We start from the raw sequence: 22284 nt of genomic DNA, 5'->3' as shown, positions 1-22284 counted from the left end.
AAAAAGTCAGATTGCAGAAACACTAGTAAATCCTCTGGCAGAAGCACACACAAACAAGCAGAAAAAAAAATATAAAGTCATCCAATCATAAACCATCTCTTCTAACTTTGGATGGTAGAGGGTTTTTTTAAAATTTGTTTTGGTTTTTTAAGTTATATTTTCTGGCAACTAATACTGAAACATGTTATTAAATGTCATGTTTCCTTTAAATGTATGTCAATATATGTATGCAACAGGAGGTGCTCAGCCTCTGACTCCATCATCTTCAGTGGTCATATTAAGAGGTAGAATCACAGAATCATAGGGGTTGGAAGGGACCTCCAGAGATCATCAGGTCCAACTGCCCTGCCAAACCAGGGTCCCTAGGACAGGTTGCACAGGGAGGTGTTCAGACGGGTCTTGAATCTCTCCAGAGAAGGAGACTCCACACCCCCCTGGGCAGCCTGTCCCAGGGCTCTGTCACCCTCACTGGGAAAAAGTTCTTCCGCATGTTGGTGTGGAACTTCCTGTGCTCCAACTTGAGGCCATTGCCCCTTGTCCTGTCCCCACAGACCACTGAAAAGGGGCTGGCCATTTCCCCCTGTGTCCCATACTTCAGATATTTATAAACATTAATAAGGTCCCCCCTCAGTCTTCTTTTCTGAAGGCTGAACAGCTCCAGGTCATCAGCCTTTCCTCATAGGGGAGATGCAAGAAGAAAGCCTCAGTGTTAAACACAATGGCTGGATGTAATGAGAAACTACCAGTGCCATTTTGTTTAATTAGGCCTTCAACATCACGCAGGACAGGAATAAGAATTTAATCTTTCACATATGCTAGGAAAGTTTTAAAAAGTGAACAATGCAGACAGAGAAGCCAGACTTGTAAAATATTGTTTATCTTAGTTGGGAGAGAAAGTAACTGGCCAAGACAGTGCTTGATTTTATTCCTTTTGTGTAGTTTTTCATAAAAATTCTAGTACATTTTTATGCTATATGGCTTCCTGTTTTGTCTAGAATTATGAATCTATGAAACTGTTCCAAATCATTCAGTGAAAAGAGGTCAAACTTACTTTGAAAAGTCTCCTAGCAAAACTCTTCCTAATGGAATTCTCTAAATGTAAATTAAGTTTTTGCACTGAGAGGACAAAAAAAATCCTTAATTTTTTGTTTTTGATCTAAAGACCATACACAGAACATCTGATGCTCCAGCAGTCTCCTCTACCAAAGTCAACACTGACACACTCGATTTTTTTTTTTCCTACCTGCTCACCCTCCCCTTAAAATAAAAAAAAAAAAAAAGATAATTAAGGGCCTGGAGCATCTCCCCTGTGAGGAAAGGCTGAGCGAGCTGGGGCTGTTCAGCCTTGAGAAAAGAAGACTGAGAGAGGATTGGATCAATGTTTATCAATATTTGAAGGGTGGGAGGCAGGGGGAAATGGCCAGCCCCTTTTCAGTGGTCTGTGGGGACAGGACAAGGGGCAATGGCCTCAAGTTGGAGCACAGCAAGTTCTGCACCAATCTGGGGAAGAACTTTTTCCCAGTGAGGGTGACAGAGCCCTGGGACAGGCTGCCCAGGAGTGTGTGGTGTCTCCTTCTCTGGTGATATTCAAGCCCCATCTGTATGCCACCCTGTGCGACCTGTCCTAGGGACCCTGGTTTGGACCTCAATCTCTGGAGGTCCCTTCCTACCCCTACGATTCTGTGATCACTAAAGCTCAGATTCTTAAATTTTGTTCACTAATAGCAACCAGCACCGTTCCAGGCCTTTAACTGTGAACATATGAAAAATGTCTGAAGACTAGAAATAGCACTCCAAGACAGTTACACTTATTACAGCATAACAAGTATGAATCTTTCCCATGCCTTTTGAAAGCAGGAAGTTGAAATATGCAGTCGCATTATTTAACAAGCTGTGTCCACATGAATTATGTGGCAGTGGAATTTGTCAATAAGCTGCCTTATCAAAATGAACAGGTCTCCCACAGGAGAATGTAATACATGTACAAAGTCCAGCATCAGTTCCAGAAGTGCTATGTGAACTTTACCAAAAGCTTATGTGGAGGGAAAACCCTTTAAACCCTACTATGCTTACTTGACAAACATGCAAGACACTATGGTCTCAGCTCTGCCTCTAATCAGCGTGTGAATGAAACACCTAAGTGAACACTTGCAATTCAGTGAAGACAAGTTAATTCTAGGGCTACCTCATTTCAAGACAACTACTCTAAATTCATTCCTCTGACACTTCAGATTTTAACTATAGAAGCTTTCAGAAAGTTTTCTAAGCTCACTCAACCTTTAAAAATAGAAATACATTGGGAGTTCAGCATGTAACAAAGGTAAAAAGTTTCACTGAATGTAAAAAGAAGTGTAACTTAAACCTATGATTTCTATATCCTTAATTTGGTTAACAAATTTATGCTAAATAGAAGTCATCTTGCAATTCTTTCTTACATGTTACTATTGATTACTCTTTGCTATTTTAATCGTATTGACTTTAAGGTCAAATCAAGGTATTTTTTGCTGCATAATGCTCTGAAATTCCTTTGTTGAACTGAAATGAGGTAAGAATTGAAGATATTTCAGACAAAAATTTCAGAGAGCTTAGCTTTTTTCTGAGAAGTCGGTTGCACAAACAAAAAGTGACGTAAAGAGATCCAAACCAGAAATACTCTTCAAGCATACTCTTAATGAAGGGAATAAAAAGGAAGTGAGAATGGAATTTAAAAATCATTCCCAAATGCTTGATGAGATACATACACATGCACAGAGACATATATTGATGGAGTTTACTTCCTCATTGGGTGTGTTTCCTTGACATACTCACACGTGTCTATTTACTTTTTGAAAAGCCTTCTACTTTCACATAAGTCAGATATCTCCTTGACTTTATCTACGTTTTCTTACAGATGATTTGAGAGGAATGAAACCTCCCTTTGCAGTCAAATTCCACGTGTTCAGTCGAACTGCTGATAGGTACCTGTAACAAACGCTGTCAGTACAGGGGCCATGCACTCTTACAATGACAAAGACGTGCTGGAAGTGGGATCGAATGTTCTTTGGGCTGAATGGTTGTGCTCCAGGCTCCTGGAAAACTATTGTCACAATATCATTCCCAATATGTCGTTTTCTCAGAAGCTTTAACAAAAGAAAGATGCATAGGTTAAAACAGTCTTTTCACAATTCCCAATTAGTTATTTCTCATCATTATAAATTGCTATTGTTCAATTTATTTAAATATTTTATTCCAAACAATACTTCAAGATGAAAAGCAAAACAGTTGAGAATTTCAGTAAATAATGCCCAACCAAACAGAAAACAGGTCGCTTAGAGAGGCTGTGGAGTCTCGCTCACTGGAGATATCCAAGATCCATCTGGACACAATCCTGTGCAATGTGCTCTAGGTGATCCTGCTCTGGTAGGAGGTTGGACTAGACGATCTCCAGAGGTCACATCCAACACCTACTGTTCTGTAGTTCTGTGAAAAGAGTCCTACGGAGAAAATCTACTTATGATGTACCTACAGGCTCATTTGCCTGAGACAAAGATGGCCAGTCTTACTGTTGATACTTTTAATTCCAAGGGTTTTCTTGACAAACAAAAGTTGTCATGAACACTCAATAGAGTTCAGCTATTCCTGACATGGAAGAAAATTAACTTCTAAATAGGCATGGTCTGTCTTACCTGTTGCTTGTTGTTTGGAGTATATGGCAACATAGTAGAGACGTGGAACATGATTTCATAGTCCTTGTATGTTGTGTATAGAGAGTGAGTACCTGTCGAATCAGCTTTGGTTAAAGAAAAAATGAGAAAATAAAACCAGTATTAAAAAAAGGTTTAAGTCAAAGTTTCATTATTATCATATAAAATCATCAGGCAAGACAAGAATTCCTGCTCATCCTCAATCCTAGCTGAAATGGCAGCAAGAGAAAGCTTACCTAGAGTTTATTCACCTGCCAAAGTAAATGACATATAGGTGGCATGTATAATTTTGTGTACCTTTCCTAGTGCAGGACTGGTTGGGAATAGGGAATTTGTACCAGAACACCCTGAAGAAAACCTACATAAGCATGAAAAGTGATGAGGTCTGAAATCATTTTTGGCCAACACCAGTATCTACAGTTAACTGCAGTGAAATTAAGCTGTAAGGAATGTGAAAGAACTTCAAAAAGGCAGACAGACACATATTTTGAATGAATACCATGATCTCATGCATAATTAAACATCAGTGAACATACAATCCACAAATGATGAAGGAAGAGAATGGGATTTTATAAACAGATATATCAGGACTCCAAATTATCTGTTTTGAAGTCAGATAAAACCTTCATGAAAACCAGGTGCTTTATGGATAAGAGCAGTCAAAAACCCAAATCAGATGCCAACATGCTTACAGCTGATGGTAGAAAAAGCCCACAACAATGACATTATGATGCTGGTATGTTAATCAAAGGTACTCTCACCTGTTTTCGGTTCTGGCCACCCTATTTTAAAAGTTATAGAAGAAAGAGTAGGGATCCAGAAACAGGCCACAAAAATAATTATACGTGGATGGAGAGACTTCCATGTGGAGAGAAAATGATAAAAACTAGGATTATGAAGTTTAGAAAGAAAAAAAAGAAGAGGGGATATTATTAGATTTTACAAAGTGTTGGTTGAAGACAACACTTTATTACAGACAGATTGGGAACTTCTGTTGGGTTTTGGGGGGTTAGGGGGTGTTGGGGTTGTTTGGGTTTTTTGAAAGAAAAAGTAGAGACATTGAAAAATGTTCCATTAAGTATAACACATTCAAACCTGAACTGATGAATATATTCTACTAAACATAACTGCTGTCCACAGCGCAAAAAGCCTGTTTTCAAACAGAATTTAAAAAATAACTATATTTATAGACAGAAAGAAAGCACTGTGGTTATTTGAAGTTATATAAACATGCTACTGTATTATATAATCCCAGCTATTTATACCAATGTATTTTTAAAAGCTGTTAAATACCACACCTTGGCATTTTTTATTAGCAGAGATACCATGTTACTAAGGAGATAACCGCTCTGAGATTTGTGAGGCATTTACAATACCATAAATCCAGTTTATTTGCCCAGATTTTGGATATAAAAGTTGACAAGAAGATTTCATCTTCTGTCAAGTTCAGAATACTAAAATAGAGGTAGTTTTGCTGTAAATGAAAAATCGCAACACCATCCATAAAGTGAAATGGAATGTTTTCTACATTATAGCTGCACAGAGATTTTGGATTTCCATATCATCTATATAGAATAAAATGGGGATAAGGAAAAAAACTATTCCTAGAAACTTATTTTTAAAAAAATAATCTCAGTTAATGTTTCAAAGAGATTGGGCTTTCTCTTCCAGCACTTAACACTGCATTGCCAAAAAACTAGCTAACTGCTAAATATTTTCTTTTTAATGCTAATTCCAACCACACAACAGCTGAAGTGGAATTATTTCATCTTGTACTCCCATTGCAGCAGCCTCTATTTTCCCCATGCTGAATGAGGCAGATCACCCAAAAGTCATCTACACAACAATGTAACCCCAGCCTGGCTTTTTTTTGTGCCTGACTGTAAACACACTAGTATCTACATCATCTTTTAGCAACAGAGCACGTAAAAGCATTACAAAGAACTAAAAAGAGGGCACAGATGCAAGGAAAGCGGGTAAAAAAGGTAGGCCTGGGAAAGTAGGCCTCAAAAGAGGGTGACAGGGCCCAGAAGTAGGGGGAGGAAAAGAATAGAGAAATTCTTACAAAACATATGCCAGAACACTACCTATGCACTTAAGCCAAACTCTGAACTTTGCTGGATAGACTTCATTTCAGGCAGAAAGGGGTTCTTTCTTGGAACAGCACCGGTTCTGCAAACTAAGTAATAAGGCTACAATCCAAATAACACATTTAATGATTCCAATTATTTCCAAGTACTTCATGGCTTAAATCCCTGTTACTGAAATTCCAACTACAAACAGAAGTCCATATCCACTACAGACTGCATTTTTCACACTGTTCAGATTTCTTTTTTCTAACCAGCCCAGAATACTTTTCTGAAGTCCCAGACAATAATGACAGGTGATTGCTTTAACTCAAATCGCTGCCACTGCAGTAAAATCCAAGACTGTACTAGAATAGCATCCCGCATTTCAAGGTCAGAACAGTAAGCCAGCACTGCAATTTCCTTGTATTTAACAGAGGCCTGAGGGATCTACAAATTCATTAGTATCTTTTTACACTAAAGACGTACATCCCCTCCTGTCATCAGCTCATGGCATACCTCTATTGATGCTGCCTTCTCAGTCTTCTCCCATTACTGGATTTGGTTACTCGGCTAAAGACTTATCTGATCTTTTCTTTCCATTGTTATTCACCTTTAAAAATCCACTTTATTTTTCTACCCTTCCAGTGTTTCTCAGCTATCTTCACAAGGACTGTCTTAACAGACTCCCATTTAACTGTTTTTCCCAACATCAATGGTGCTCAGAACTGTGATCAACACCAACAGCATACCGCTGATAAACTCACCCTGCTGAAGGCACAGGACTTGGTCAGCCAGCTTTTATGGCAGCAGCTTTTAAAGCCTCTCTACTAGAAAACTGTATAAAAAACAGCATGAGTAGAAAATCTAACTAATCCTGGATTCAAAGAAAAACCTGTTGCAAGGATTTGAACAAAAATGAAACCATATTGATGATGCAGGAGAAGGAACCACCATTGCTACAAACTGCAGCAGTGCTCACCACCGAAGGCACAAGAAGTTGGAGAGCTTAATGTTGGTACCATCTTCCTTTGCTGATAAAAAGACTTGCCTTTTTTCTAGTTTTTCCTAGGTTTTGGCCCAAATTTCACACCTGTCAAACCTGCTCTCCTTTCTGCTGTACACAAGGATTACAGCAAGCACTCACATTCAACTTCTGTAATATCCAACTTGTTTTCAGATATTATTTCCAAGGACAAAAATCTTCTTTTTCAGCACACAGAACCCAATGTATGACACACACACAGAGGAATGCAGACAGACTTCCTCTCATTCCCTTTTCTGCTTCTTAGGCAGTCAAGGAACCTCTGACCTTCCTCGGATATTAGTCTCCCAGCCAACATCTTAGACCCAACAGTGGTTGAAAAGATGTTACTTAGTACAAGTTAAGAAGGTAACCAGCATTATTGCATTACAAACATCAAGGCTTGCTGACAACCCTGAAATGTCAATTTGAGGTCTACTCATTCCCTAGTTTAATCTATTTAATATTGCCTGTGCTGTTTTCATATTCTCCTCATGTCTTCAAAGTTCATCTCTCATGTCTCTCACGTCTTCAAAGTTCATTGTCACATTCATCTTCTCCTCATGTCCTCAAAGCCATGCAGCATACTCAGCTCACACAGAAACCTACCATTATTAGCTAAGTTTAAAATCTCATTTAATAGGTAATTCATAAACTCCTACAACTCACATCAATCCATCTCCTCCCATTTCCTGCAGCACCCATTGCTGGACACACACTCCAGGTTGCTAGCCCTAGGTGTTAGCCAGCTGATTCCATTTCCCAATTTAAAACATTCAGGAATACGATGAGGCAAGGGGGGAAGGAAATAAAGCATGTATCACAACTAGAAAATAAAGTAAAATGACTGAAGTTATAATTTGAAAGATTACTGTGATGTTTATTACTTTAAAGTGATGTCCAAAACTTCCTAGCAACCGTGGGTTAGATGACATTTTCAAGCTCTATTTCCTATTCATGGTCTGCAGGCTGCCAGGAGATAGACTGCTTCCCCTCTGGTAATTTTAGATATATACAAACAAAACTTTTAAAGTAGCAGCCTTTTCCACAGTGGTGCTGGCAGGGATCCAAAGCCGAAGTCCTAGGAAGATCCAATATACTTAAATAAGCTTTCAGTTAATAGGGTGGATGAGATTTCTCCTTTTAAAAAGTGGCTCTGTTACAGATTACCAATTAGGCCCCTAATTCTAAAAACTTCTAAGAAGAACTGTTCTGAAACTACTTTTTTTTTGCTAGAGCCACTTTACTTTTCCAAATTTGCATTAAAAAAAAAGATCTTGTGAAATTTTCCAGAATACATATACAAATCAGTTTCCCCCCCTCACTTTCATTGTGCCTTACACCACTCATCTGCTTTTCATACGTTGCACAATACTGCCAAAGGTCTAGGAGCTAGCAAAGTTACCTACACAGTTCTGACCTTTCCAGGAGTTAATGAACAGACATTTGTTTTTACGAGCATCTTTGCAATCAACTGTGCTGACATTAAACAGAATTTTTATGCAGGAAAATCTCCTGAGTAATGAGACAAGAGCAGTTTCATGCCAGTGACCTCTAGCAACAGAAGAGCACAGAGCTGGAACAGGGAGAAGCGTGCTTCCTAGCTGTAGACCTAGCTGTTTCAACAAAACCCTATAAACCGAAGTAACTGTAAAAACCACAACCTCCTCCGTTTGCAGGCCTTTCTGTGTTGGGACCAGGGCAGAAAAGACTGATAATTACTTAAGGTAGCTATTGAGCATGTCTGTACTTGGCTGCTCATGTATCGTCCGTCCCCAAGATGCACCTTTTTGGACCATCTCTGGTCTTTACCATTTTGCCCACCACAAGGTGTTTTCTGGGTTTGGGGTTTTTTGCCACCTTCTATGCAGAATATGCAGTAAGGGTTGCCAAATGTAGCTGTCCCAAGAGCCAGTCCCTGCCCAAAATAACACCTTCCCTTCTACCACCAGCAGTCTGGGCAGAAAGGAGAACATCGAGAACAGTTACAAAACTTTGTTTACAATTGCAACTCTCTAGGTGCTCATCAAGAACCAGCGTATGCTGTGTCATCACCTCTTTCCTCAATGACCCTGCTGACATCACCCAAAACATTTTGGGTAAGTTAAGAGCAGTTCCTTTGGGTAACTTCCTAAGCAGTTCTAGTTGCTGAGGTCGCAACGCATGTGAGGTTGTAAACCTTGACTGAAAATCAGTGTGGGAAGCCCATCATAGGCCAGCTGCTTCCACTCAGGGCATCCCCCTTCCTGTCTGATTGCAGTGATCTGTTCATGGAAAGCCTCTCTTTTTTTTTGTATTTTTAGATGCAGCAATTTTTAGAGCTGGGAGGTCTACTGGGCAATGTGAAAAAGACATGTCTGTTGTCAACGTGGAGTAGAAACCCTTCACAACAAGACCATCTTTCCACTAGGAGAGATTCAGTCAATGAAAGTTTTACATATGTTTCAATTTAACAGGTGGTAGACTGCATTACATAAAATGAAAGCCTGACAGAATTCTTTCCCTGAGTCAGAAGCAACAAGAAGGACCTCAAACATTACTGGAAAATTGTACTGTTTAGAAAAATCTGGAATCGTGTATGTAACCCTAGCCCCCCCAAAATTGAAGGGACTCCATTAAAACTTCGACAAGTGCATAGGAAGGTTAATGGGTAACACTGCATGTGGGGGGTGGGGGGGAACAGAGAAATCCAGCCTCCATCCCTATTAGAGAGACTTAGCTTAATAAAGGTAACATCGCAAAAGCCCGGAGGAGACAACCCCAACCTGCAGATGCACTCAAGGGAGTAACTACAGCTGAGTAAATTTAAGTATTGGAAATACAAGAAAGCTGGCTCATTGGTAGATGTGTACAAATTAAGTATTAGTTTAGGCTGAAAACCACAGGAAGTTTTGTAACCCTCTGAGGAATGATGATCAGACTGATCGAGAACAGTCTGAGGAGATGGTGATCCCTGTAAGAATCAAGGACACAAGGCAAAGTGGTGGAGCACTAAAGCACAGCACGGTCCTCTATTTGCAATAGGAGACCCATGACAAGACCACAGTTCTTGCAGCATTGGAGTTAATGAATGCTTTGCAGCTTTCATCAATCAACTCCTCATTTATGTCCTTTGCTGCAAGTAGGCAAAGTAACAAAAGATTTCCACAGAAACTGGTTAGTTCTACTACTCAAAGAAGATGGTCCAAAATTCTCTCCCAAGTATTTTCTGATAGATTACAATTGGAGTGTAGCATGTACTAGCTGATAAACAGGTATTTCACAAACTTGGTTCCAAACGTAGGGATTTCTTTTACAGATCCTGTCACCCAAGATCTTCTTTACACGGCATTTTTGCTGCAATATGTTTTACAGTTAAAGCTGATAATATAACTGCCAAAACCAATTTAATTTCCATAACTCAAGAGAAAAAAAAACCCAACTCACAAAGGAAGGTTTACATTTGATAGCAGGAGTAAGACAGACTGCCTAGAAGAAAACCTACGTGCAACAGACACAGCAGAAAAACAACATATCAACTTGTCAAGATGGAGATACATAGTTGGGTTCTCAAAATTTTCTTTGGTGACAGTCTATTAGCATGTCATTTAAAAAATTATGACATAACTGTATTGATTACTCTTTAGACAACACAGTGATGATGGATTTGCAATGCTGATAATGGACCCGTAGGTACTGGTTTCCTGTTACAGCTTTGGTGATAATTTCATACCAAACTGGTACAAAAATCCAACAGCTATCAGAGTTGAAAGACCATATGGGTATGGGTCAAATGACATACTTACATGCTTCTAATATTGAGCAACTGCCTTACTTTACTAAAGAGGTAAATTTTAAGAACTCTCTACAAAAAGTCAGTTAGCAACCGTATGATTTATTTTAATTCACATTTTGAGGGGAGGAAAAAAAAACACCATGAAAAAGCCTTACTTTTTGTATCCAGCTGAGCACGATACTTTTCAAATCCCTTGAGTCGAACTCTTTCTCCCAAGAGCTGAAGAAACTCTTCAAAGGCTGGACCTGCTGATTCATTATTATACATTTCTTCTTCCGTGCTTTGCCCAGCTTTGCAGTACATGATGCCAACCTTAAGCTGGTAACTTAACTGTAAGGGGAAAAAGATGAAAATCATATATGTATACCAAGTGATGCAATGACTTATTTATTGAATTAACTGCACATTTTTATTAAACCCATAATTCAGAAGGGAAAAAAACCCACCTAATTATCAATCTAATTTCTAATGTTACGTCTAGTTCCAAATAGTTGCATTGTTTTCTGCCTTGATCATGGCATATTTAATCAGAAAGCATTCTGACATCTTCAGAAGCAAAACAAACAGTAGTGTTCCTTATTTTCAGGAGGACAACACTGAAGCTTGTGAATGGTGAACATCTTACATCAAGCCACCTGGAAAGCCCTGGCTGAGAAGTGACAGGAATTGGACTCTCACTCTTAGGCTGGTCCCATGGTTACTATCCAGTGCTAGAGCTTCCAGCCTAAGCGTAGGGCACAGCACGTGCTCATTTCTATAACAAATGGCAAAAATAACATTCCCTCACTTCAAAGAGAAGATGAAAATTATTGACCTATTGGTGCATTCACCTGTTTGCAATGTTGAAAGAGTCCAGGGCATTCTGTTAGTCCTCCCAGTTTTAAAAACAGGGACAAAGAAACCAGATAAATTGAGAAGTACTGATAATACTTTTAAGATTCTAGTTACCAGCACAGACTTTTCTCCTGAAAAGAGTCCAGAGAAGGGCTAACAAAGGTGATTAAGGGCCTGGACCATCTCCCCTAGAGCAAAGGCTGATGACCTGGGGTTGTTCAGCCTTGAGAAAAGAAGACTGAGAGGGGATCTGATCAATGTTTATCAATATTTGAAGGGTGGGACACAGGGGGAAATGGCCAGCCTCTTCTCAGTGGTCTGTGGGGACAGGACAAAGGGCAATGGCTGCAAGTTGGAGCACAGGAAGTTCTGCACCAATCTGGGGAAGAACATTTTCACAGTGAGGGTGACAGAGCCCTGGGACAGGCTGCCCAAGGGGGTGTGGAGTCTCCTTCTCTGGAGAGATTCCAGACCCATCTGGATGCCTCCCTGTGCGACCTGTCCTAGGGACCCTGCTTTGGCAGGGGGGTTGGACCTGATGATCTCCTGAGGTCCCTTCCAACCCCTACAATTCTGTGCATCTGTGAAATCTCTTTGTGGTTTTTACTTCTATTTTTCCTCTAATTTGGGGTCTGATGTCCTTAACACACTAGAAACCGAAGATGTGAATAAAGTAATTCTTCACCCAACCATAAATTTGGTTCTTCATAGCAAGCCATGCCCACCAATTCCAAATTGACAGAGACACAAAAAGGACCACATCTGTGCCTTTTATGCCTGGACTATGGAAGAAGTTTGAGAAGATAAGAAAGCAGCACGCACAGCCATTTACTGCCATCGCCAAAAACTACTTTCACAGGGAGCAACTCCAACTGGCATAGCGCAAAGGACAGCCTTTGGAGTTTATGCGTGTAATTCATCTCATAAAAGCAGCAGGGTAAATAATGTTTCCTCCCACACACGAATTTCTGCAGAGGCTCTGTTTTAAATAAATGCCAAGATCTGCCAGAGCAAAATCACAAGGAAAATCTCCTGCAACTGGCACGTGATGTAAAAGTTTGGGCTACCAGTTCGTGGGAAGTGAAAACAGTTACTTGCAAGGGCACTGGGAACAAAGTCATCTGAACACACTGCGATTTGGTCTCAAAGCTTTTATCACAGGTCATGAGACAAAAGGTTTTGAAACTTGCTGGCATGATGTGGACACACATAACTTAACTGGAATTAATTAATTTTAGCTTACTGCATTTATGGTGCGATCATGGAAGAAGAGGAACACCTCTGAGGGCACTGTCTCTCATTGAAGTAAATTAAAAAAATTAAAAACTGAAAAATGCAACTTTATTGTATTCTTTGACTAGTGAGGATGAATGGTGACAGGGATAAAGTATTAGTGGTAGGAAAATAGGGAGGAAAGAAAGGAGAGTAAAGGTCAACTTGGCTTGATTAATCCCACTGAAGAAGTTAAGCACATGTTATGAGTCACAGCTCCAGGCTGTTTATATTTTCCCCTCCAGTATGTCCTTTATTTTACCACAACTACCTGACTTTTATCTTCTAAGTGTGTCCAACTTTCTTATGGTAAGTATGAGAACAGCATAGAACCACAGACCGGTTTGGGTCACAAGAGGCCTTACAGACCATCTAGTCCCACCACCCTGCCATAGGCAGGGACAGCCTCCACTACCCTAGGGTGCCCAAAGCCCCATCCAACCTGGTCTTGAACATTGCCAGCAAGCCCTGTTTCTCTGGGCAGCCTGTGCCAGGGCCTCACCAGCCTCACAGGGAAGAATTTCTTCCTTCAACTCCTTCAGCTTAAAGGCATCACCCCTTGACCTATGACTCCATGCCCTTTTAACCAGCCCCTCTCCAGCTCTCCTGTAGCCCCTTCAGATACTGGAGGGCTACTGTAAGGTCTTCCCAGAGTCTTCTCCAGGATGAAGAAAAGCCCAGCTCTCTCATGTTGGCCTGCCCTTGTCTCAATCTATTTCTTATGAAAGAAACATTCACAGGGCAACTTGCAAAACTGCAATGGAAAAGAAAAAAAATATATTTTTTTGCCTTGAAGTAATATTTCTATTTCCTATTCTCTCGTAGTTAACTATTTGAAATGCTTTTCATGTAACTGCTACATGACCCCACTTAGATCAGCCAAATCTTAGTGTCTTCTGCCAACAGGAGCTACATACTCTCACAGCCAGCCTGGACCAGCTACTGCTCGTACGTGCTTGGGAGGTGAGAGGAACTGTGGTTAGAGGTGGCACTGCTGCTGCTCCTGCTAGAAAAATTGCCATCAGTTTCCAGATCACCAGAAGCAGGTTCTGTTTCAGGCCATTCAGGCAAAGTTTGCTGCCTAGATATGCTCTCTGTTCTCTCCCAAGGAAGTATGATGGGTAGAAGAGTTTCATGGGAACACAATGCCTTAGCCGCGCTGCTAATTACAATAGTTCCCAGTAATTTCACTTAAACATGTTAGGACAAAGAAAACCATTCCCACCAAGCACACCTACACTATTTAAGTTTCAATTTTGGGTGAAGGAAATATTCTTGAGAGCAACAACATAACATAAACTGTCCTTTATCACTTTGAAAACGTCAGCCTACAGAACTAAATAAGGACGATGGAAAGAGCAAGATCTGCCTCATAGCTGTGGCCTTAGACTCGCTGCGCTTCAAAATAAAAACTTCAGGAGGACAACACGAGCTGGTATTTCTGAATCAAAAAAGAAAGCAGATCAGGAGAGGAAAGGCATGCAGACCCCCATTAATACACCTCCTGATAAATCTAGGGTCCTCAGAACTGCATAATTCAAAGTAGAAGCTAAAAAAAAAAAAAAAGAGTTGAAGGATGAAGTCTGCTGTGGTAAAACTCCTGCAATAGCAGCTTCATTTTAATAACCAAATAGTATTTATATATATGGGAAAAGTGTACTTCAAGTATTTGTCTAGCACTCAGTGAAAGACAGCGGAAAGCATCTCTCAGATTTAACCAGTCAGCAAGTTTATATTAGAAATAGGGAATTCTATTAAAAAACAACTGACATGTCACAGTATTTCTGTGAATGAGGAATTGCCACAAAGATAAACTTCTACTGGAATAAATCAGTAACTGCCCTGATATTCAATTTTTTTAATCACATTTGGAAGTAAACCCACAGTATGTTAGCCTGAACTCCGCATTCGAGGCCAAGATTAGTGGCTGGTAATTAGCCAGGAAGCTAGTGCAGCCATACAGAGCTGTTGGATTGCTTCTTCACACACATCCATTTAAGCGAGCTCGTTTGGATAAAGCAAAGAAAAGAACAGCTAGGTGACAGGCAGTGCAGGCCATGTGCATCCAACAGCAGATGTTCCCATGACTCTAGGAATCTAAGGGGAAGTAATGAACATGCGACTTGACACACACCAGCAGTTGAAAATCAGGGCAAGAATAACATTCCCATTCTGACACCGGGTATCACGTGCAGGTATTGAAAAAGCAAAGAGACAGAGCTCTGTCACAGACGTGATAGGAAATTCAGAGAAAATATGTTGCAGCGAAAGACTTGAAAAGTGCAATCTGTTTAGTGTATCATAAACAAGACCAACAGATGATTTAATTGCTGCATACAAAACCCTTTGCTGGTAAAAAAAATCTCACACCAAAATGACTCTTAAGACATAGCAGAGAAAGATATCAGATGTCTAGAAGCCAAAAGTAGATAAACTCAAATAAAGAACTGCAAATTCTTAAAGATGACAACAGACAACTGCTTCAAAACCTCACTCAAATAGAAGAAAAGACAGCCCATCTTAATCAATATGAATTGCATGTGAATGTGTCTCAATGAAGTGGTTACTGGGTGAAATTTAATGGCAAGGTCAGGCTAAGTTCACTTCGTAGCCTTAACCCTTAAATTTACAAAACATCTTATTCCCTATATCAAACAGGCACTTGTTCCTGTTGTAATGAAACTGCAACACTCAGCAAGGAGGAGTGATAAACATTCTGTGTACTTAATTAGTAGAGCAGCTGTTACCCAAATTTTTCTGTTAGCTTGGAATTGATAAAAAATGCAGCTTCTAATTAGTACAGAGCGTGCTTATCTTCTTCTGTTAGAAGTGTCAAACTGTTTCATTACTACAAAACCAGAAAATACTTCGATGTACACAATACAAACTCTGTCCTTAAGTAGTAACAGAAAACCATACTATACACCATGTTGTGGGAGCTTATTGACATTTAGGGTATGAAATAAGGATAACAATCTCACATTTTTTTTTAGACAAAGCCAATTTCTGAAGCAAATTACGCTCAAGTACTTCTCAATTTAAGTATTTACTAGAAAAAATTTTGCTTTTTTTTTTAATAGAACATGCTGATAGGATTTTTTTTGCAAAGGAAATAAATAATTTATTGATACTACTGAAATTGCAGGTTCCTGATGGGCCTACCTGGAACGGCCTACCTGGATTCAAAGATGGGCCTACTATCCAACGACTCACTTATGGAGCCATTTTCTCCACTCCTGAAACAAAACACTTTGGAAAGAGGCTAAAAGATATCCTTGAGTCTGCAAGCATCTGGCAAACTTTATTATGGGTGAAGGGCAGGTTAGATTTAGGCTGGGGTAAGAAACAAACACTGAATATGTGAGTATTTGGAAACACTGCACTAAGCATTTAAGAGAAGCACTCAGGCCTCCAGCTCGTTAGGATTTCATCATGAGAAAGGGAATAGTTATACTGAGCAGCACAAACATTTGAAGATACCTTCCTTCTTTTAGCAGGCTGTATGGTAAAAACATCTCCCCTCAGCCTTATGTGTTTGCAAGCTCATCACGGTGCTGTTCTCTGCAGGATGCACTAAGCACGTGCAGGAGATACAGCTGATACAGAGCATGCCTGGATTTCCAAAAGACATCTAACAAAGCTTTTTCTTCTTAAAACACCTAAATAGCCAGGTAACAGAAAATATCTCAGACATGTAACTAGCTAAGAGACAAACAGGAGCTGAAAAAAACTACAGCAGGGATCTGAACTTGCCCATACAGTATTTGACACACACTTCAACAATCTGAAAAGAGGTGACGGACACGAAGGTAACCAAGTTCGCTAACATTACTGAGCTACTGCACTACAGCATTACAGGTGGTGATTGGTTACCAAAGGAATTTATGACAGTGGGTAACCAGGCAAAAGAATGGCAGATGAACCTGAGTACAAGCAAAGCTTGAGGTAGTCCGCCTGGTACAAAGGTACCCAACTTTGTATCTAAGCAATGAGCTCTGACTTACACCCATGTAATGAGACCTCAGGTGTTCATTTCCAGTCTTCAGCAGCAGCCATAAAGCAAGTAAAATACCAGTAACTATTAGAGTGGGAAGAGATAAGAAAGCATACCAAACCAGAGCTTCCCCTCATATTCAAAACTGCACTGTTTTAAAATAGATGTGGCAGAGGAGGAGGGTAACTGGGAAAACTCCAGAGAGATAAAAGCATGATCAGAAATACCGAACAACTTCCAAATGAGAAATTATGAACTTAGCTAGGACTTACAAAACTGGTAGAGCAGAGGGGAGGGACAGAGAGCCCTATAAAAGCCTACAAGCTATCAGGAGTAAGGAAAGTATTGCTCCAGGCTTGTCCTGATCTCACATTCTTAATCAGGCATCCACTATTGGTCATGGTCAGTGACAATACTGGGCTGGGCCTATCTCGGGTTGACCACACATAATCACTCACATGCTACTCCAGATGCTTTGCAATAGCTGCAGATTACCAATTTTCATGCTATTCTTCATTGTCTTGTACTGCGAGGTTCTGAAACTAACTAGTGGACAAAGTGTTCTGCTAAAGCTTTGCTTCTGGTAGGTATCTTTTTGGGGACTCTCTATCTTGCCTTTTTCAATAGCCAAAACACAAGGAGGCTTGGCAAAATCTTCATGATAGTCAGTCACTTATAAAACTGTTTAGAATAGCTATATTCTCTCCCTTGTGGGGATGATGGCAATGTTAGACTGACAGTAAAAAGAAATAACAGCACAGATGTTAACTCTGTGCAAAGGCTGATCATGAGAAGCAAAAAGGACCAGGAGAAATGAGACATTCTCTGTACTCAGAGCTGTTAAATGTCACTGTCCAAACTTTTAAACATAAAATTCACTGTACTCATGGACTTTCATTTTGCTAAATCTGAGCTATATAGCTAAGGAGTCTTGGTTCCACCAAGGCATGCAGACTATCACCTAATTGAAAACCACTTGCATGAAGAAGCATCTTAGAATATTTTGCCACGTACTTTGTTTCAGGAGAAGAAGAAAAAAAGGAGACAGTCAGCACGATGGTAATGGTTGTGCCAACAGAGAATGAAAACATATAGTAACACGGCAGATTTCTATTTTTATTATAATAGCAATAAGAAAACCAGAAGAGAACTCCCTCTTCCCCACAGTTTTTGGAAAAATAATCACTTAGTCTCTTTTAAAGTAAATTAAAATGGACAACTGCCATAACATTAATCTGAAACTTTAGACTACTTAGAGCAATGAACTTGATTTCATGCATACCAAATATTCTGCAAAACTTGGGGGAAAGACATGCAATGTAACCTTCCCTACAGATGACAAGCTTGAGTTTAAATGAGGCATTTTAATAGACTGATTCTAATCACTTAAAGGGAAAAAGTAATTTTGCAACTCACAGCAGTAATCTGACAGTTAAAGACAATTTGTCTCCTTCCATAACTCGGCACTCACCCCTTGTTCATCCAGCTTCATAAGCTGCTCTGTGACTTTTGGAGTGTTGAAGGCCAGCCTTAGGCAATGGATATTCAGTTCAGGAACCACATACTCCAGTACTTCTTTTAGGGGAAGTCCCCTGGCTGTGCAGTGCTTTGCAGTTGATGGGATAGCATCTTCCAGCACGGAGCCTCTTAATGTCATGAGCTAAGCACAGAAAACAAAAATAACTTCTATATTTATGCACTGGGAAGAGGTAGAGCAAAACATACTATTTTCCAATTATCAATAGAGATCAAGGACATTAGGTAACTTATGTTGCATGCAACACACTGGTACACAAAATATCACTCTCTGATAGCTAACAGTAGTCAGAATATTTCAAATTAATTCGCAGATTTAAGTTTTATAAGAAACTAATACTTGGAAAAGATTAGCAGCTGCATTTCCAGCAGCACTTTTCAAGGTATACAAGTATGCTTCTCATGTCTATACAAACTGGAGGAAGTAGTTTTCCTCCTCTTAACTTGCTTCTAGCTAATAAGGCTCCTTTAAGTTTCTCAAGCCTTAACCAAAACACCCTTCACAGTTTCCTCTGTATGGGTGTTCCAAACACACACTAGCACACTTACTTGTGCTCTCTGCAATACAAACACACAATGTATCTGTGTCAGGAGATTCCTGGATTATAGGTACGTAGAGGAGACAAAAGTCCATCCCTGACGCCGACAAGCACGCCAAATCCACACAAACCACCTGGTTTTGCCTGCTCATGTCTAGTTTCTTTTACTCCTCGTTCCTGAAGTGCTTACCTCACTGGTTCTGAATATGATCCGGTAGTTGTACTGAGGTCCATTTTCTTTGATTTCCTCTGGTTTCTCTCTCCTTATACTCACAGCTACTGGACCCAGGTTCTCATCTGCCCCAAAATAGTTCCAGTGTTCTTGCATAGAAAAAATAAAAATCCCATACAAATGAGAGTCCATCTTTCTTCTTACATTTCCACCCATTTTCATGCTTAGTTGTTCTATTGGAAATAAACTGCCAGCTCCACTAGAGTCAATAAGAGCACATCTCCAGTGGTACCTGAATTTAATTCTCACACTTCGGCTCTCTAATGAGCACCATCTCTATGAAATTCAACACTGCATTTCTGTTTAAATACACCTAAACCAGGCTACACCTATTACACTGGCTCTTACATCAAAACCTGTTTCATTCACTTTGAACTAAGTATGTACCACCAACTTATCCCCCTTAAAAATACAACCAAGGAAGCCAAATGCACTTGGAGCGGGAAAGTCGCCACTCGATGTTAAAATGGGAGTGGCAAACAGCTGTACTTAGCAAAGGATGAATCTTCCTTGGTTTTGTGTGGAAAAAGCAAAGAACAGCCAAACGAGGTACTCAATTATAAAAGGAGAAAAAAAGATGACACTGAAAAAATTAAAGACTTGCTCATAGTAAAAAAAAAAACAAAACCAAAGAACCCCAAAAGAAAAAAGTCAAAGCACAGTAACACAGAAAAATAGAATAAAGCACACAAAACAAAGCAACTAGCATAAATATTTTACAGTGAAGTGTGGAACAACTATAAGAACAAATTGAAAATTCTAAGAGTTGAGTCTAAAACTAGCCTAATGGGGGAAGTGGCAGAGAGGAGAACACAGGGCTGGAAAAATTGCTCACTAGCTGAACAGTAGATTATTTGAGATCCATTTTTATAATCATTTAGCCATACGCATGTCGTCGTTTAACCCAGCCAGCAACTAGAACAACCACAGAGCTGTTTGCTCACCCCCCCAGTGGGATGGAGGAAAGAGAACTGAAAACACAAATATTAGGAAAGCACAGTTACAAAAACTACAGCTGAACAGTTAAAGAGACTGGTGTTGAGAGCACTATAAACTACTGTGCCTGATGACAGAGGTACATCACCACGAATGCAGCAATATATTGAATAAAGTTGCACAAATCTCAAAGGACAACTGAATTCCAACATACAATAACTGAAAGGAGAATTTAAGAGAAACTGTCAAAAAACAGAAGTCAAGCCTTGCACAAGGAAAATAAGCCCTCTATCATATCTTTCCATATGCTGCATGTCTGCATATATGAATGAATTTATACGGGCGCAAAAATAGAAAGTTGGAGCTGTCTGAAAATTCAGTAGTTCAAGGAAGAAATGTGAAATTCAGTGGAATGAAAAAAAGATGTAACTGCCCTGAAAGGAAGTACAAGCATGCTGCCTGAACTGCTACATACAGATTGTTATTCTTAAAACAAAAAGAACTTTCAGAGCAGTCTAATATGAGCTATTCTGCTCTAGAGATAAAATATAAAATATTTTAATGTCCCTGTCAAGAATTGCACGTTAAAGATTCTAAAAATAGGTGCTGAAGTACACTCCATCCATGCAAAGTGAATGCTGGTCATTCTTCCAAAGAATAATCACTTGTGGTGTTAAAAATTTGACTGCCTAATTTTTTTATTCTATTTCTTTTTAAAAAGATATTAGAAAAATTTTTTTTACTGGAAGAGTTGTCAGGGCCTGGACCAGGCTGCCTAAGGAGGGTGTTGCCAACCCTGGATGTGTTTAACAGACGGGTAGATGAGGTACTTAGGTTTACATGGTTTAGCACAGGACAGGAACGGTTGGATTTGATGATCTTAAAGGTCCTCTCCAACCTTGTGATTCTGTGAAAATTGTGCTTACTTGTTCTTGCTATACTTTCCTCCAGCAGACTGAATGCTTTTCATGTAGGTGCTCTATCTGTGCGAGCTCACCTATGCCCCAGAATTACACCTCTGTCTTTACACAGCTGCCCACCCCTTTAAGCCCTTGGAGGGTTCTATGCCCCAGTATCTGGTATTTTATCACCCTTTTCTCTATGTTTCCCATTTCAAACTACAGACTGTGCAAGACATAAGAGAAATATGCTCCCAGCATCATAAAGCCTGCGTTTCACCACATTCCTCTGCAAGTCATCAAAAGCCCATTCTCTGCACAGAGGTAATTAAGAGTCAAAACTCTTATTAAAAATCTTGTGCAAATATTGGCGTAAGTTTTGGGTGACTGAATTAGTCATGAGTGGGAGATTATGAATAAATTAGACCATCAAAATAACCCTAATTAAGGTTTTCTATGACTCCCCTCACATGAGCCTGGTAAATGTCAGAAAGACCTTCTGTTGTTCAAAAACCCCAAACACCTTAACACCCTTGCTGTTCTTCATCCATTAAAACCTGCTTTTTTTCCAGATGTTTATAGCTCACCAAACAGTTTATGGCAGAGATGGTCAACGCACAAACAATACAACTGCTGAGAACATAAGATCAGTTTTCTATTAGCATATTATCCAGCTTCCAAAACATGAAACGACCTGGACATCTCCACCCTAAACTCCTTAGTGACTTAAAAAATTGAGGCACTTTGCTTACACAACAGAAAATTTTGCAGAAAAAAAAAATAATGTAACACATTCTAGAGGAGACCAAAACTTATGCTAGAATTTTCTGTACTGATAACTGCACAGAAGATAATATTTATACATCTTGTAAGCAGTATAGTCTAAAATTCAGATAGAGACTTTTCTCAGGAGACCTGATGCTGCATCTTGAAGAGAAAATACATTTTGGAAGGCTGGTAAGAGGAATACTTGAAACTGGAAGAAACTATAGAATTTTGTATCATTTAATAGAGCTTTTTCTCTTTGTCCTATTAAATTTGGGAAAATGCATGCAGAGGGGTATGAAATTTTATTCTCCTCTGCTAACAGGCAATGTCTTTTGCCCTCTATTGTTTCACTCTACATGGGGCAGTCATCTTTCTTTCTCTCCTACCCATGTCTCTTCAGTCTTCATGGGATACTTCACAAAAAGAAGGGATACTTCACATCTATGAAAGAATTTTACGCTGCACAGGAATAGCACAGAGAAGAGTTTTTTCCTCCGCCCCACACAGAACCTCATCGAAAGCAACACTTTTCAAGCTTGACATTTGGTGGCTAAGAGAGCCAATGGGATCCTGGGGGGCATCAGGAGGAGCACAGCCAGCAGGTCGAAGGAGGTGATCCCCCCCCTCTACTCTGCCCTGGTCAGGTCCCACCTGGAGTATTGTGTCCAGTTCTGGGCTCCCTGGTATGAAAAAGACAGGGATCTCCTGGAGAGAGTCCAGAGGAGG

The 22284-nt window shown here is 39.8% G+C and overlaps 1 protein-coding gene across 1 annotated transcript in view; it reads right to left on the bottom strand.

Moving 5' to 3' along the window:
- SIPA1L1 (signal induced proliferation associated 1 like 1) overlaps positions 1-22284 on the bottom strand; it is a gene marked incomplete at its 5' end in the record, with an annotated part of 79852 nt that overhangs the window by 50030 nt on the left and 7538 nt on the right. Inside the window, 5 exons of the mRNA XM_084262819.1 lie at positions 2962-3119; positions 3666-3769; positions 10704-10878; positions 18120-18308; positions 18914-19044. Coding sequence (XP_084118945.1) covers positions 2962-3119; positions 3666-3769; positions 10704-10878; positions 18120-18308; positions 18914-19044 — 757 coding nt within the window. The remainder of the gene's footprint in view (positions 1-2961; positions 3120-3665; positions 3770-10703; positions 10879-18119; positions 18309-18913; positions 19045-22284) is intronic.

Source organism: Gallinula chloropus (genome assembly GCF_964237585.1).
Source record: "Gallinula chloropus genome assembly, chromosome: 4".
NCBI classification, from domain to species: domain Eukaryota; kingdom Metazoa; phylum Chordata; class Aves; order Gruiformes; family Rallidae; genus Gallinula; species Gallinula chloropus.
The sequence above is the reverse complement of the archived record's forward strand: the minus strand, read 5'-3'. Positions and strand labels throughout refer to the sequence as shown.